This window comes from Peromyscus maniculatus, chromosome 17, assembly GCF_049852395.1.
Source record: "Peromyscus maniculatus bairdii isolate BWxNUB_F1_BW_parent chromosome 17, HU_Pman_BW_mat_3.1, whole genome shotgun sequence".
NCBI lineage: Eukaryota > Metazoa > Chordata > Mammalia > Rodentia > Cricetidae > Peromyscus > Peromyscus maniculatus.
Window position 1 is genome coordinate 50,717,561 of NC_134868.1, and position 15,815 is coordinate 50,733,375.

The 15,815-nt window shown below is 41.9% G+C and overlaps 1 protein-coding gene across 5 annotated transcripts in view; it reads left to right on the forward strand.

Moving 5' to 3' along the window:
- Positions 1–15,815, forward strand: part of Nek5 (NIMA related kinase 5) — a 47,658-nt gene that overhangs the window by 30,414 nt on the left and 1,429 nt on the right. The window contains exons 14-18 of one of the 5 annotated variants that reach the window (XM_015990767.3): positions 425–493; positions 2,089–2,215; positions 7,062–7,190; positions 9,052–9,186; positions 13,531–13,639. In XM_015990767.3, coding sequence (XP_015846253.1) covers positions 425–493; positions 2,089–2,215; positions 7,062–7,190; positions 9,052–9,186; positions 13,531–13,639 — 569 coding nt within the window. Of the gene's footprint in view, positions 1–424; positions 494–2,088; positions 2,216–7,061; positions 7,191–9,039; positions 9,187–13,530; positions 13,640–15,815 lie in introns of all 5 variants that reach the window. The other 4 variants (XM_015990768.3, XM_042262546.2, XM_042262547.2 and 1 more) reach the window with 4 other exon arrangements.

Here is a 15,815-nt window from a genome sequence, read left to right on the forward strand (position 1 = left end):
TATCTATAAACTAAGATCCAAACATTCTTTTTTTGTTTTTGTTTTTTCAAGACAGGGTTTCTCTGTATAGTTTTGCGCCTTTCCTGGAACTTGCTTTGGAGACCAGGCTGGCCTTGAACTCACAGAGATCCGCTTGCCTCTGCCTCCCGAGTGCTGGGATTAAACACGTGCGCCACCACCGCCCAGCAAGATCCAAACATTCTTGTCTTTTGCTTGCATATTAGAAAGATGATTGGGGCTCATGCCTACAGTCTAGGTTGGCTCGGTGATTCCCACTGTCTTATGGAATAGCCCTACAGTGTGGTGCTGCACTAGTGAGCTTAAGTGTGTGTGCTGTCAACATGAACTGACCCCAGGGGTTTGGTTGTAGTTGGAAGGCTCTATTGAACTGCTAAACTAAGATTTTTTTTCTTGTTTATTCTAGAGAGGGGTAAAGTTTGAAATTAGCCTAGATAAGTGTATTTCTGAGGAAGACGCCGTCCAAGAGAATGAGGTATGTCATTATGTACACATGGCCATGGTCAGCTATGACGAAGTGAGTCCATCTTCAGGTTTGTGAAATTGTTGCACAAGCTGTAATGAGAATTTCCTAAGTACACTTAGAAACAAGGTATCTGATGCTTTTTATCCTCTCATTAAAAAATGATGAGACTGTTTCCTTGGATGGATTATTCCATTTTAATTTGTGTTTCTTTTATAAATGAGTTAGTTTCCTGATCGTATTTTTATTATTACCAATAAAAAAGCATGGTATATAGCCAACAGTTAATATCTGACTTAAAAATCACTGAGCAAGTAACCTGAAAGTGTCATTTATTTTAGGTCTTAATTAGTTCTCACAACTTGGCAGCTGCCATGGGGAGATCTCCGTTATGCATCTGGGCTCCCCTTGCTGTGGCAATAAGTGCACATGTACAGGAACACCCAGGTTTCATCTTATCACTCAATTTTAACCCCTTTTATAATCTCAGCTTTCATCAGCACTTCCAACAAAAGTCAGTTCCAACATTAATGGATTTCTTTTTTCTACTTAATTTCCTCTGAATTCATCTTTCAGATTACTAGAAGTTAAATATGAACATCATAGCTGACACTCATTTTGTTTGCGTGCTGCTAGAGAAGAGAGCTTACATGCTATGCAAGGAAGATTCTCTGCCACTAGCTGCCTGGACCCCAAATGACCGTTTAGTATTGGTGATGGGAGATGAGGGCCAGTTTTAGGACCTAATCAGTTGTAAAGTCCGGTGTGGTTGGTGTCCATGGTATCAACTACTGGGGAGGCTGAGGTAGGATGCTTGTGTGAGTCTGGTAATTTGTAGAACGCTGTGGACAACACAGTGAGGCCCCGGTTTAAGAAGAAAAAGGAAGCTGGAGAGATGGCTCAGTGGTTAAGAGCAATAGTTGCTCTTCCAGAGGACCTGGGGTGTTTGATTCGCCGCCCACACGACATCCCACAATCATCTGTAATGCCAGTTCCAGGGGATCCAACACCCTTTTCTGGCCATCTTGGGCACCAGACACAGAAGCGGTATACAGGCATACATGTAGCTAAAACAGTCATACACATAAAAGAAAAGTAAATGAATCTTAAAGAAGAAGGAGGAGGAGGAGGAGAAGAAAAAGAAGTAGAAGAAGAAGAAGAAGAAGAAGAAGGAGAAGGAGAAGGAGAAGGAGAAGGAGAAGGAGAAGGAGAAGGAGAAGGAGAAGAAGAAGAAGAAGAAGAAGAAGAAGAAGAAGAAGAAGAAGAAACATATTATGTTGGATACTGAGAGCAGGGCATGGATAAGGAAAACCTGAAGTGAGTAGTGTGATTCGGAAGATAGAATGCCTGGGTGAAATTGAGTTCTTCCATGATCAGGCTGGCTACTATATGCAAGAAGAAATGGAAACATTGCTGCTTCTGTCTCAGTCAAAATGGTTTCACCTTTAAAACTATATGGATTTGTTCATATATGTATATCTATATCTCTCTATATATATTTATATATCACCATGTAGCTTAAAAATTAGTATTTGGGCACACACATATTCATGCATTTAACTCCCAATATGGCTTCTTTCTCATGAAAAACTGTGAAATTTCTTTAGGCAATGGATAAACTAAATGATACCTTGAGATTTGAAGATGGCATGAAGTTTCAGGAGTGCAGAGCTGTAAAGGAGCATGGAAATTACACAGACAGAGCCTTTGAGGAGCTCTGTGGCCCCGAAGCAGGTACATGTTGCTTGAAAGCAGTGGAGGAAAAGAGCTTTTCATTCACAATCGTCTCCAACTCTCTCCGCTGGGCTCCTGGCTTCTTCCCTGCTCATACCCTTCATCCAGCATTCCTTCCTGCCACACACACACATACATGGGCACACACATACACATGCACGCACATACATGCATGCACACATGTACACACACACACACCATGCATGCACACACACATGCATGCACACACAAACACACATGCATGCACACACACATGCATGCACACACATACACACACACATAGACACACACACACACACACACACACACACACACACACACACACACCCCAGTTCTACCCACTCCTGCAGTTTCAGCACTTCTAGCAATGCCACACTTAGGGGTCTTTCTCAGTACCTACTGAACAGCTCTCTGGGCAGGTGTGACAAGTACCACAACCTCATGTATCCTCCTTCCCAGAGACCTTTGCTTCAGGACAAGGCCATTGCCAAGGTGACAGTTCCTTCTATACACCCAGGGCAGCTCCTCCTCAGAGATGCCTCTGAACTTTTCCTCTGTCCCCATGCCTTCTGCTGCGAGGTAGGGTTCTGTCACCCTTCTGAGCACCGTGGTGACATAGGAAACCATGAAAAACCTGGGTTCTGGAGCCAGTGGCAAGCACTGGAGTTTCCGGTCATGGGGCATTTCTTGTTTTGCAGGTTACTTTCACGTTCTGAACCCCTCTTTCCTCTTTGAGGCATGGGGAATAGCAGTAGTAATAACCACACAGGGCTGCTGTAGCAAGAAGATTGATGTATGATATGTACAAAGTGCCTGCCTAAATGATAGGTGCCTAATAAATGATCTTCCCTTAATTAAAAAAGGGATTGATTGATTGCCTTTATATATGCTGCCTGCATGGGTTTATGGGCACACTTGCATGAAGGTGCTGGGGTGGGGGGCAGAGGCAGATCCTCTGGATCTGGAGTTACAGGAGGTTGTGAGCCACCTGATGTGGGCTCGGGAGGGAGCCAGCGTCAGAGCAGCCAGAGACTGAAGCAGCTCGTCACATCACATCCACACTCAGAAGCCAACGGACCTGCTACTCAGTCCACTCTCTCCATTCTGTTTCTACAGTTAGGGCCCAGCCTAGAGAGCTGTGCTGCCCACAGCGTGTGCAGAGTTCTCCCACATCAACTAAGGAGATGAAGAAAGTCCCCAACAGACATGCCCACAGGCCACCCAGATCCAGACAGCCCCTCACTGAGACTCTTTTTCCACTTGATTCTTCATTATATCAAATAGACAATTAAAACTAAGCATGGCATTGGGAAAAGCATGAAATCTGATCCTAAATAATGGTACGACAAAACAAAATGTTAAAAATTCATACGTAAAATGTTACATATTTGAAAATGAAGTAAAATAATTATATATATACTTTAAATAGGGACGAACTGGTTGTTCAAAACACAAAGACACTGGGGTGGCAGTACACACTTGTAATCTCAATACTCAGAAGACCAAGCTGAAAGGTCAAGAGTTTAAGGCTGGTATGGACCACACAGCAAGTTCACTACCTCAAAAACCAACCAAAAAATCACTAAGTATATAAATAAATATTTTAAGATGTAGAAAATATCACAGAATAAAAGAAATTATTAATAGATATGGCATTAGTAATGAAAACTTGCCTGAGTGTGGTGGCTCACGCCTATAATCCTAGTACGTGGGGGCTGAAGTGGGAGGTTCAGAAGCTGAGGCCACGTAGCAAGGTCCAGGATCAAAAGGCCAAAAATTAATAATAAAAATATTTTTAAAGCATGGTATGAAGTTTCATGAATAGTATAATTTAATTCCTTATTTTTTCAATTAACTCTGTGTATGTGCCACGTGGAGTTCAGAGGACAAGTTGGAGGAGCTGGTTCTCAAGTGGGTCCTGGGGCTTGAACTCAGGTTGTCAGGTTGGGCAGCAAGTGCCTTTACCTGCTGAGCCATTTCAACAGGCCTGTTTTTTAATTTAAGAAAATGGATTTGGGATTAGAGAGATGGCTCAGCGATTAAGAGCTCTGGCTGTTCTTACAGAGGACCCAGGTTCAATTCCAAGTACTACATTGCTGCGGGGCCATAGGAATATATCATAAGAACCCAGCTGGTTATGGCAAAGTCACTACCTGGAGGGATTAAGGAATTCCTTCAGAGGAAGCTAAATTCCAAGGAGTTTTTGGTGTTACTTGGCTTGTTATATATCAGCTGTATTCTGTTATGAAAATCATGTGTGCCTTCATAGTTTTCCCAATTGACTTTTCCCTAAGAATGGCTAACAGTGTGGACTGATCACTCTCTGGACATACACATTCAAGGTATTTGCAGAACAGCCTCAGGAAAGGCTTCCTTTGGAATCAGATATCTCCCTTAGCCACTTTCAAGGACTAACAGTAATAACAGTCTACATGCAAGTCTCCTGATTTAAGGTAAATTCCACAAGGGGACACCGCCTAGGTCAGGTGGACATAAGTAATAGCTTTACACAATTTAGCGCGGACCCTCCCTTCTTACAGCATTACCAACTTTATAGACCTTTAACTCTTTACCTAACCACTTCTAGGAATATTTAGATAACCTTCTGCGCTGACAGCTATGGTCAGCCAGAACCCCAGTTCAAACCTCCCTGTAATTATCATCATTGGGAGCATCCGGCCAGGTCCATCCCCAGATGGAGGACAGTACCTTATCAGAGATACCTCTGTACTCTCTAAGAACAGACTTAAGCATCCAGGCTACCTGTTTGAGAATGCCTGGCAGATGTGCCAATTAAGCTTAACTTCCTCCTTTCCCAAATCTTACCTCTAGTCCCAGATCTCCCTTTAACTATCACCAGAGGCATCTAGCTGTACACAGGTTGCCCAGTGACTGAGCATACTTTCCCCCACCCTGCAGAAAAATGGCAGATAGCTTGGACAGATATGAGCCACAGGAAAGAAGAAGGCAGTTTCATTTTCTCCCATTGACCTAGCAACTTATAGATTCTTAACATTTTCTACCAATCACGCTTAAGACTATAGTTGAGCACATAAAATCCCTCTTCTTAGATATTACCCAAATTTAGCCTTTAGTTAATTCATTTCCCCATTGGTCACTTCCCTTTGGGGTTGCATATGATAATTAATGGTTATTGCCTCTCAATGTGATTCTTATCACCCCTTTGTTTGACCCTGGAAGCCTGGCTTTGCACTGCCAAGGGATTACTGCTTGTAAGTGTATATATATACAGGGACTCCCAGGGCACGAGAGGACAGAGAGATGGAGAACAAGGAGGGATAAGGAGGATTTTGACCAGAGAGTACGTGTGAACAAGATGGAAGATGAGGGAGAGTTAGATGAGGAAGCACTAGCTGGGTAAGAACAAGATGAAAAGGACCTATATGAGGCAGAATTAAGATGAGAGAATTAAGATAGAACTTAGAGGGAGCAGTAGATAAATATAGAGAGAAATCAGGCAAGAAAGGAGCTAGGCAAGAGAACAGAACTGAAGCAGTGTATATAGGATGTTATGCCAGAGGAATTAAAGCAAATGGACTATAGAGCTCGGTGTGCTGAGATTCTACTTCCCCAAAGCAGTCCTTTCCATTCGTAGTTCTCTCTCCTGAGCCCCTAGGATGTATAATATTAAGAAGGCTGGTCTCTCTAATATCATACAAGACTACATGACAGTTCACAATGGTCTGTAACTTCAGTTCCATAGCGTCTGACTCCCATCCTGTTTCCGACCTCTGTGGGCACCAGGTACACAGAAAAACATGGAGGCAAATACCCATACATATAAAAATGAAAAAAAAATCACAAAATTAAAAAAGAAAATGGCTTTGGGGCTAGAGAGATGACTTGGTAGTTAAAAGCCTTTGGCTTTCTTTTAGAGGACCTTAATATAGTTCCCAGCAGCCACACTAGGTAGTTCTAAACCAAACTCCAACTTCAGGGGATCAGATGCATTTTTTAGCCACCTGCACACACATGCACACATGTACACAAATAAATAATAAAATAAATAACTTTAAAAAATGGATCTGGGCATGGTGGTTCTTGCTTGCTGTCCGAACACATGGGAGGTAGGTACAAAGATAAAATTGCCTTGAGTTCCAAGCCAGTCTGGGACAAAGAAAGGAGGCACATTGGGGAGAGGGAGAGATTGAAAGGAAATACAGATTGCATTGATAGAAACAGTCACATGAGAATTCTCATAGATGTCTCAGTGATTTGCCCATTCATGTATTCCTTAGCCCTTAGTTAAATGGATAATCAAGCATTAACAATAAAAAGGGAACAACTTTGAAAGCTGTTTGCAGTGTCAGCCTTCTTTGTTGGATCTGTTAGAAGCCCAGGTTCTGTGGCTTGAACATCCTACTCTTGGGTCCCTGGGCTGGTTAGTTTTCTGTCAACTCGGCATAAACTGGAGTCATCTGGGAAGAGTGAGTTTCAATTGAGGAGTGGCCCCTATCTGGTTGGCCTGTAGACAAGCCGGTGAGGCATTCTCTTGATGATTGATGTAGGAGGGCCCCACCCATTATGACATCCCTGGTTTTGGGGAGGTAGAGGAAAGGGAGCTGAGTGTGAGCCTGAGAGCAAGCCAGTAAGCAGCACTCTCCCACGGCCTCTGCTTCAGTTCTTGCCTGGAGTTCCTGCCCCGACTGCTTTCATAATGAACTGCATGCTATAAGATGAGATAAACCCGCTCCTCCAAAAGTTGCTTTTGGTCATGGCATTTGTCACGATAGAAAAAGCAAACTGGGACAGCCCCTAAGAATGTTCAGTGCGGCTGTTGTACTCTGGCTGCGATGGAACTAATGGGTTATTTTCTTACCCCCAGGGGGTCTCTTTCAGGACGGCGCCGTTGCTGTAGAGAACAGGAGGCAGTGGGATGCCAGAGCCCCTCAGACTCTGCTGCAGATGATGGCAGCAGCAGACGTCACCTCCCCCTGCCCCACCATGCCTGACGGTGAGTCTTTGGTCAGTTATTGTCAACCAGCGGCGAGGGGAAACCGGGGCCCGGCACACCGGGGCCCGGCACAGCCGCGCTGCCAGCACACACTGATCGGGATAGTTGTCACTTCCCAGGCACTGGACATTCTTCACAGACACTGTTTTGGCCTCACGAGTATCAAGCTGAGGCTTGTCTGCTAGTTATCCTAGTGGTCGATGACTCTGGTCATACAAAGTCAAGGAAGAAAACTGCACCTGCATCTTTCCTGAAGGGAGAGGTGGGAATCAAGAGGGGAGTCTACTTACTTAATTCCCCGAGCCAGCTTGATTACAGCCTTGTCATTTCATCCATGATTTTTTTTTTCCCCTCAGCAATAAAATTGGTCTTAGGGTTAGGGATACAACTCTGCTGTCAAGGGCTTGTCTAGCATGCACAAGGACCTGGGTTCAAGCTCCAGAAAACTCAGGTGGTCATGTTTATGCAACAAGCAGATTTTACTCACCTAGTCATTCCCCAAACTCTTGGAAGTTATCTTAATAAGCAAGGAAAGTTTGTATTGCTCACTTCCTTGTTCTTCTTCATTACTTAACCCTGAGAATGGGTTAAAATTTAAAACTGTGCTATAAGTTGAGTGGACAGTCATCCATGTCCTTGGATTCAATTACTCCCAAATGGAAAATATTCAGAAAGGCTTTCATGTGTGCTGAACACATACAGATGTTTTCTTGTTATCGTTCCCGAAGCAGTACAGTATAACAATGATGTACGCAGCGTTTGCATTGTGCTGTGCTGGACAAATCATCTAGGGTTGATTCACAGCTTAGGGAATAGGCTGGAGAGATGGCTCAGCAGTTCAGTTCCCAGCACCCAAATATGGAGGCTCACAAGCCCATGTAACTCTAGTTGTGGGAAACCCAAACCCTCTTCTGGCCTCTTCAAGTACTGCAACTAGACACGTAAACCTACACCCTCACACATATATACATAATTACTAAAAAAAAATAAAAATAAAAAAAATAAAAATTAAATCTTAAAAAATAAAGTATGCTGGTAATTAGGCATGGTGGTACATGCTGTAATCCCAACATTTGGAAGGTAGAAATGGAGACCAGGAGTGCCAGGAGTTCAAGATCATCCTCAGGTACATAGACAGTTCAAAGCTAGCGTGAACTACATGAGACACTGTCTCATCCTCACCCCCTATAAAAGTATGTGGGAAGGTGAGCATATGTTTTATGCAAATAGTGCCTATTGCCTATAAACTATTTAGTCATATACATACCTAAAATATTTTATTTTTATTTTTTTTAAGTTATATATCTTTGTGTCTGTGTGTGGATAGATACACGTTGGCACAGTGCCTGTGGAGGCCACAGGCATAGCATCTCCCTGAAGCTGGAGTTACAGGTAGTCGAAAGAGACCATGTGGGAAGCAAACTTGAATCTTCTGAAAGAGCAGCAAGTGCTTTCAGCTGCTGGACCATCTCTCTGGCCCACATGCACAGACTTTTATACCATTGGATGTCCTGTAATTAATCCACTTTGGGTGCCAAGGGATAAGTGTGTATCACTAAAATGAGTTATTGTAAGTGTATGATTCAGTAAGACATCTGAGGGTGAACCCAACTTAAAAATAAGCACAAGGAAACTTACCACAGTTCACAAAGTAAAATATGACTCTCTTCTCATCAACCTGTGAGAAAAAGGCAGTAAAGTTTTTTTTTTTTTTTTTTTTTTTTTTTTTTTTTTTAAATACTGGTCTCTTTATTAAAAAAATGAGGAATGTGATTACATCCATGGTTCTGACATTCCATGGTCTTATAAAAACTGAAACAAAGAAGCATCTTGATTTTTGCTAATGCAGTATCCTTTTCAGATGGCCAAGTTATTGTGATGGAAGGTAGTCCAGAAAATGGGAAGCAGTGGTGGTGTGATGTGCCAGGGACCCTGAGTGCTGTGACGGCAGCACAGGCCTGCAGTAGCCCATTGTCTGCCAGTGGAGGGGAATCCGGTATGTAGTTCATTTTTAATGAAGCTACTGGTATCCCTAAGGAATTACGTCAATGCTTTATGAATGCAAAAAGGTACTAACCGTACATTTGGCTTGGAGAGAGAAGTGGGAACATGTCTTGCCTTGTCTGATTTGCTCTAATCAAGCTGTTTCCAAGTGGTGTAACAAATGACATGAGCTGGGCGGTGGTGGCGCACGCCTTTAATCCCAGCACTCGGAAGGCAGAGGCAGGCGATCTCTGTGAGTTCGAGGCCAGCCTGGGCTACAAAGCGAGTTCCAGGAAAGGCACAAAGCTACACAGAGAAACCCTGTCTCGAAAAACCAACAAAACAAAACAAAACAAAACAAAACAAAACAAAACAAAACAAAACAAAAACAAAAAAACAAGTGACATGAACTTCCAAGGACAGAAGCATAATTTTGTGTAGCATTTGAAGGTGACAACTGATGAAAAGGACTAGCACCCTGGGGTGATAATCTAGCATTGCTGAGCTCTGATAGGTTACAGTAGACCGACTTTATTTTCCTATGGGTAGTAAGAATGCAAACCAAAATAGTTCATTTTGTTTTGTTTCCACTGTTTTTTTTGTTAAAGACTGTGTGTCACTATGTAGCTCTGGATGGCTGGATGGCCTGGAACTCTTTACTATGTAGACCAGGTTGGCCTTGAACTCACAGCGACCCATTTGCCTCTGCCTCCTGAGTGTTCTTCATTTTTAAAGCAATACCTATCCCCTCTTTCTCGTCAGAATCTTTTGTTGGCCAAGAAAACATCCAGCTTATAGGTGCAAGTGATTCTTCTGCTTCTTGAGTAGCTGGGAAGACAAGCACACATCATTAAATACAGCTACATTAGATATTATATGTTATATATTATATATAAAACTTTATATATATATAAAATATCACACACACACACACACACACACACACACACACACTGTGTCTGTGCATCTTGAGTGCTAGAATTAAAGGTATGCACCAGCACACCTGACTATCTATATTATATTTTTATTAACAGATTTTCTTATTGACTCAAAATGGCTATTATATAATTCATCTTTGTTTAAACTTAGATTCATTACTAAGTGATTTATTTTCTACTGAATCAAAATATAATTTTCTCTGTTACAGTTTAACTTTTTCCTAGGCTGTTTGCATCTGTGTTATTGTTTAACATACTTTTCCCTGGATGTTTACACTAAATCATTCTGGGGAAATCAAGCATAGGTCAGGCATGGTGCTGTAGGCCATTGACCCTAGCACTTCAGCAGTACAGGCTGGAAGACCCATGTTGAGACAGCCTGAGTGTTAGACATGGGTTCGAGGGGTCCAGGAAAATGGCCACATGATCCAAAGCATTTCAGCAGGGCAAACAGCTTTACTTCTGCAGAAGGGTGTGTAGTCCTGTCAGCCAAGCAGGCAAACACACACAGCTGGGCCCTGATGGACTTTTATTCTGAACACAGGAGGAATAAAGAAACAACCAGATATAGATAGTCTAATACCTGACAAAACAAATTTAAAACCCAAACTAATCAGAAGAGATAGAGAAGGACATTTATACTCCTTAAAAGAGAAAACCTGAGGATATTGCAGTCCTAACATGTGTGCACCAGAGGGACTCCCACTTTCATAAAAAAAAATGCTGTTAAATCTAAAGCCACAGATTGACTCTGACACAGTGATATTGTGAAACTTCAGCACTCTGATCGGTCCGGACAAAAACTAGAGTAATGGTGGGGCTAAATGACATCATAAATCAACTAGATCTAACAGACATCTGCAGGACACTCCACCCAAACACTAGAGCATACATTTCATTTATTCTCAGTGGTCCATGAAACTAACTGCAAAATCAACCACATAGGAGGACACAAGGCAAGTCTCAACAAATTTACAGAAGAATATTGAAATAACATCCTTCATATTGTCTGACCACAAGGGCATAAAGCTGCATTGATACCCAGCTTTATTTGTATTAATACTTGGTATTAACCAAAGTTAAATCAAATAGAATAGCAATAGAAAGAACAGAAAGTACACAGACTCGTGGAAAGTAAACAATATACTACTGAATGAAAATTGTGTCAATGGAGAAATCAAGAAGGAAGTTTAACACTTCCTAGAACTGAATTAAAAAAATGAAACACAACATGCCCAAATCTATGGGACACAATGAAGCATTCGTAAGTACAAAGTTTATAGCACTAAGTGCTTGCATCAAAAAACCTGCGGAGATTGAACATTAATAACATAATGCTAAACCTGAGGGTCTTGGAAAAGAAGAGCAAACAACGCTCAAATGGAGTAGATGGGAAGTGATACTAAGAGTCAGGGCTGAAGTGAGTGAACACGAACAACAGCAACAACAGCAAAGTGTACAAAACATCAATTTAAAAAAGAGCTGCTGCTTTAAAAGTGATCAAGATTGACCAATATACTTTACCCAAATAACTAAAACAGAAAAAGAAGACCCGAGTTAATCAAAGCAGAGATGAAGGGGAGACATTACAACAGACCCTGAGGGAATTCAGAGAATCACAATGTACCATAAAATTCTATACTGCACCAAACTGGGAAATCTATAAAAAAGAAAGAAAGAAAAAGATGGATAAATTTCTTAATACAGCTTAGGTCTTAATATGACCTACCAAAGTTGAATCAAATTGAAGTAAATAATTTAAACAGACACATAACAGCCAATAAGATGGAAGCAGTAATAAAACTCTCCCAACTAAAAAATGCTCAACCCAGATAGATTTTTCAAAGATTTTCAAACTTTCAGACCTCCAAAGAAGAACTAACAACACTCCTTAAATTATTTCACAAACTAGAAAAGGAACACTTTAAAATTCTTTTTATGAAGCCAGGATCATCTTGATACCCAAACAAGACAGATATCTAATACCACATACACACACACACACACACACACACACACACACACACACACACACACACACACACACCAAGAAAGAAAGAAAATTATTGGCCAAGTTTTCTAATCAACATAGATGCAAAAATTCTCAATAAAATACTTATAAACTAAATTCAAGAACCCATCAAATAGATTATCTACCATGATTAAGTTGGATGCATCAAAGAGATACAGGGATGGTTTAACATAAGTCAATAAATAAATTTAGTGTTGGAGCCAAGGTTTGTGCCAGAAAAAGAGGCTAGACTCAAAATGGAACAAAGGGAGTGCTGGGACCCTTCTCAGCTAACCCTGCAACCAGTGAAAGGAAAAAGCCTAAGGAATTTTCTGCTCCTAAAAAGAAATGATAAAAGCTTATTCAAATGTCGTGCAAGGAGGGGGCCATACTCCATCCAAGCAGGCATCTGACCTTGGTGTTTTGTCACTGCAATAGAAAAGTAACTAAGACACCAGAAAAGATCTTGTAAGCCCAGGCTGGCCTCAAACTCATTTCTCCTCCTGCCTCTGCTTCCCAAGTGCTGTGATTGCTCCTGGCAGATGTTGCCATGCCCAGATCAAGATTATTATTTGCGATAATAAGAATGAATACAAAGACCCAGCTGCAATGATGGTGTGTATGTGAATATTTCCAGTTTTGTCTGCAGGCCACATCACTATGTGCATAAAGCACAGATACACACTGGTTTTACAGAAATGGAGAAGAATAACGATGGTTCAGTTTTGGCAAGTGTTGAGTTTTGATACTCATACTTTTCTTAAAATTTCTATACAACCTCCAAATGGGGTAATTTTATCTCTTTCTGACAAAATTTTGTCTGATCCTTATCGTGATACTCATTTTTTTTATGTCTTCTTGTGTTGCCCACTACTTTTAGTACAGTGCCAAATAACTGAATACTGCATTAATTGCTTTTCTCATCACTGATACTAAATACTCAATAAGACGAAACTTAAGGGACAAATGACTTCTTTTGGTTCATGATTTGAGGAGCTACTGTCTATCATGGCATGGCAGGAAGGCATGGCAGAAGCTGTCTCTGTGGTGGCAGGAGTATGTGGCAGCTGCTTGCACATACCTCAGTGCACCAGGAAGCAGAGATGAATCAGGAACAGGGCATGCCTATAAAACTCATGGCTCTTTGCCCAGCAACCCACTTTCTCCATTTGGAACCACTTCCAAAGGTTCTACAGCTTCCTTACATAGTACCAGCAGCTGGGGCCCGAGTATTCCAACACTTGAGCCTGTGGGGGACATTTCGCATCCCAACCACAGCATGTATCTGTTGGCATCCTTGTCAGTACTTTGTTTTGCCATCATGAATGGCATTCACTGTAGGTTTGTGGGTATATGTTGTTCATCAGTGCATAGATTAGTCTACTTTAATCTTTACCATTTCTTTCAGTAGTAATGGTAAAACCACAGCTTCCTCAAGAAGACCAGGAAGAGGCAGAAGTAGCCGCTGTCATTGTAGTGGGTGATGAACAATTGGATCCAGGATCGGATGGTGACATGTGAGTAGGTCATATGCAAGTGAGATAGAAGATGGCCCATGGAGACCTACCTAAGGAGACCAAGTTTTATAATATAAATGGATTTGTTTGGGCTCTGTCCCCGTCCCCCCTTCTCTGTGGTGTGCATGGGTGTGCAGAGATGCATGTGTATCTGTTTCTAGCAGAATTTTTTTTTTTCTGTTTTAGGGTTGAATCATAGGCTTGCTTCACACTGGGGTACACATCTATAATCCCAACACTTGAGAGTTATAGGAAGGAAGGCAGGAGAATCAAGAATTCAATGTCATCTTCAGCTACAAGCAAATTCAAAGCCAGCCCAGGCTATATGACATCCTGTCTCAACTCTGTCCCTCACAAAATGATTAATTGCATCATATTAAATATATATGCATGCAGGGTGGTGGTGGCACAGGCCTTTAATCTCAGCACTCAGGAGGCAGGCAGATCTCTATTGAATTCAAGGCCAGCCTGGTCTATAAAGTGAGTTCCAGGATAGCCCGGGCTGTTATGCAGAGAAGCCCTGTCTCAAAAAACAAAAACAAAACACCCCTTAAAACTCATATATATGTGAGCCTATGGGGGGCATTCTCACTCAAACTACCACACCTGGGGAAAAAAATCTCACAAGGAATTTGTAAGCTCAGAGTTGAGTTTGCTTGGATTTGGAGTTTGAATCACAGCATGTGCGTGGCCTGGAAACCACTGCACTGTGAAACCAGCATTAAGAGTAACATTAAAGGATGTTATTACTCCTAGCATCTCAGAAGAAGTAAATATAAAACATGTGATGTATTTATAGTGTTATAATGTGCTGAATTTTCTCAGGAGAAATGAAGACAAGTTCATAATTGAAATGTGAAAACAGCATCTAGCCAGATGAGATCCTCTTTCAAAACAAAATAAAATGCAGTCACTCAGCATCTACTATGAGAGACTGCAAATACAAGAAATAGCTGAATTAGGCCATGAAGAACTTCATATGATTATATTGTGAAGAATGTATTTTAAGTTATTTAATTAAAACAGGGACTTGGGGCAGGAAGAACTCAGGTCAGTAGAAGAATGTCTGTTTAACATGTATGAGAACTTGGGTTTGTTTCTGATTTTGTTTTTCGAAATAGGGTCTTACTGTGCAGCTTAGGCTCACCTTTAACTTGCAATCCTCCTGCCTCAGCCTCTCTAGTGTTGGGTATAGGCATGAGCCACCATACCTGTAATATGTGGTGTGTGTGTGTGTGTATGTGTGTGTGTGTGAGAGAGAGAGAGAGAGAGAGAGAGAGAGAGAGAGAGAGAGAGAGAGAGAGAGGGAGGGGGAGGGGAAGGGGGAGGGGGAGGGAAGGGGAGGGAGGGGGAGGGGAAGGGGGAGGGGGAGGGAGGGAGGAAGAGAACTGACTCTTGAAAGTTTGTCCTCTAACTTCCACATGCTTACCATATACATACCATTCATATACATAATAATAAAAAATAAAAAGATCTTAGTGTTTAGGCTGCTAAAACAAAAAGCTTTGGAGTGGGTTACTTATAAATAACGGAAGTATACATTTCTGCAATCTGTTGAATTCAAGATTTGATGTCTGGTGAGGACTAAGTCCTGGGTTCAAAGATACTGTCTAGCACTGTTCTCACTGAGTGGAAGGGAAAAGCACTCCATCAGGCTCCTTTTATAAAGCAATGTCCTATTCATTAAGCCTTGCTCTCATGGCCTAATCACTTCTCCAAACCCTGTAATTTCCCATCTATTACAGGTTTAGAACTTACCTGAAATGTGTAGGAGCAGTGGTGTTTTGGATAAGGGATTCCCATCTGTACTGCTCTCTCTCAAGCATCTCAACATGCTAAACAACCACCACCACCACCACCACCACCACCACCACCACCACCACCACCACCACCACCACCACCATGCTCAATTGTCGTCCAGGGCTGGGCTCCCTGGAGGACTGAGCATGAGCTGCCTGTACCTTGTCACCTCTGTTGTCTCCCATTGCTTTCTCAGTCCATTTGATGATGGCCCATTCTGCCTGGGAATGGGGACATAGTTTCTCTAAGGTCATCTGTTGCCACGAATTACTAAGCCATCATGTCTGTCTTCATCTGCCTCTTCCCTTGGTTAATTATAGCCACACATTACTTAATGAGAGGACTAGCTCTTGGAAATGTACTGTTAGGTGATTTC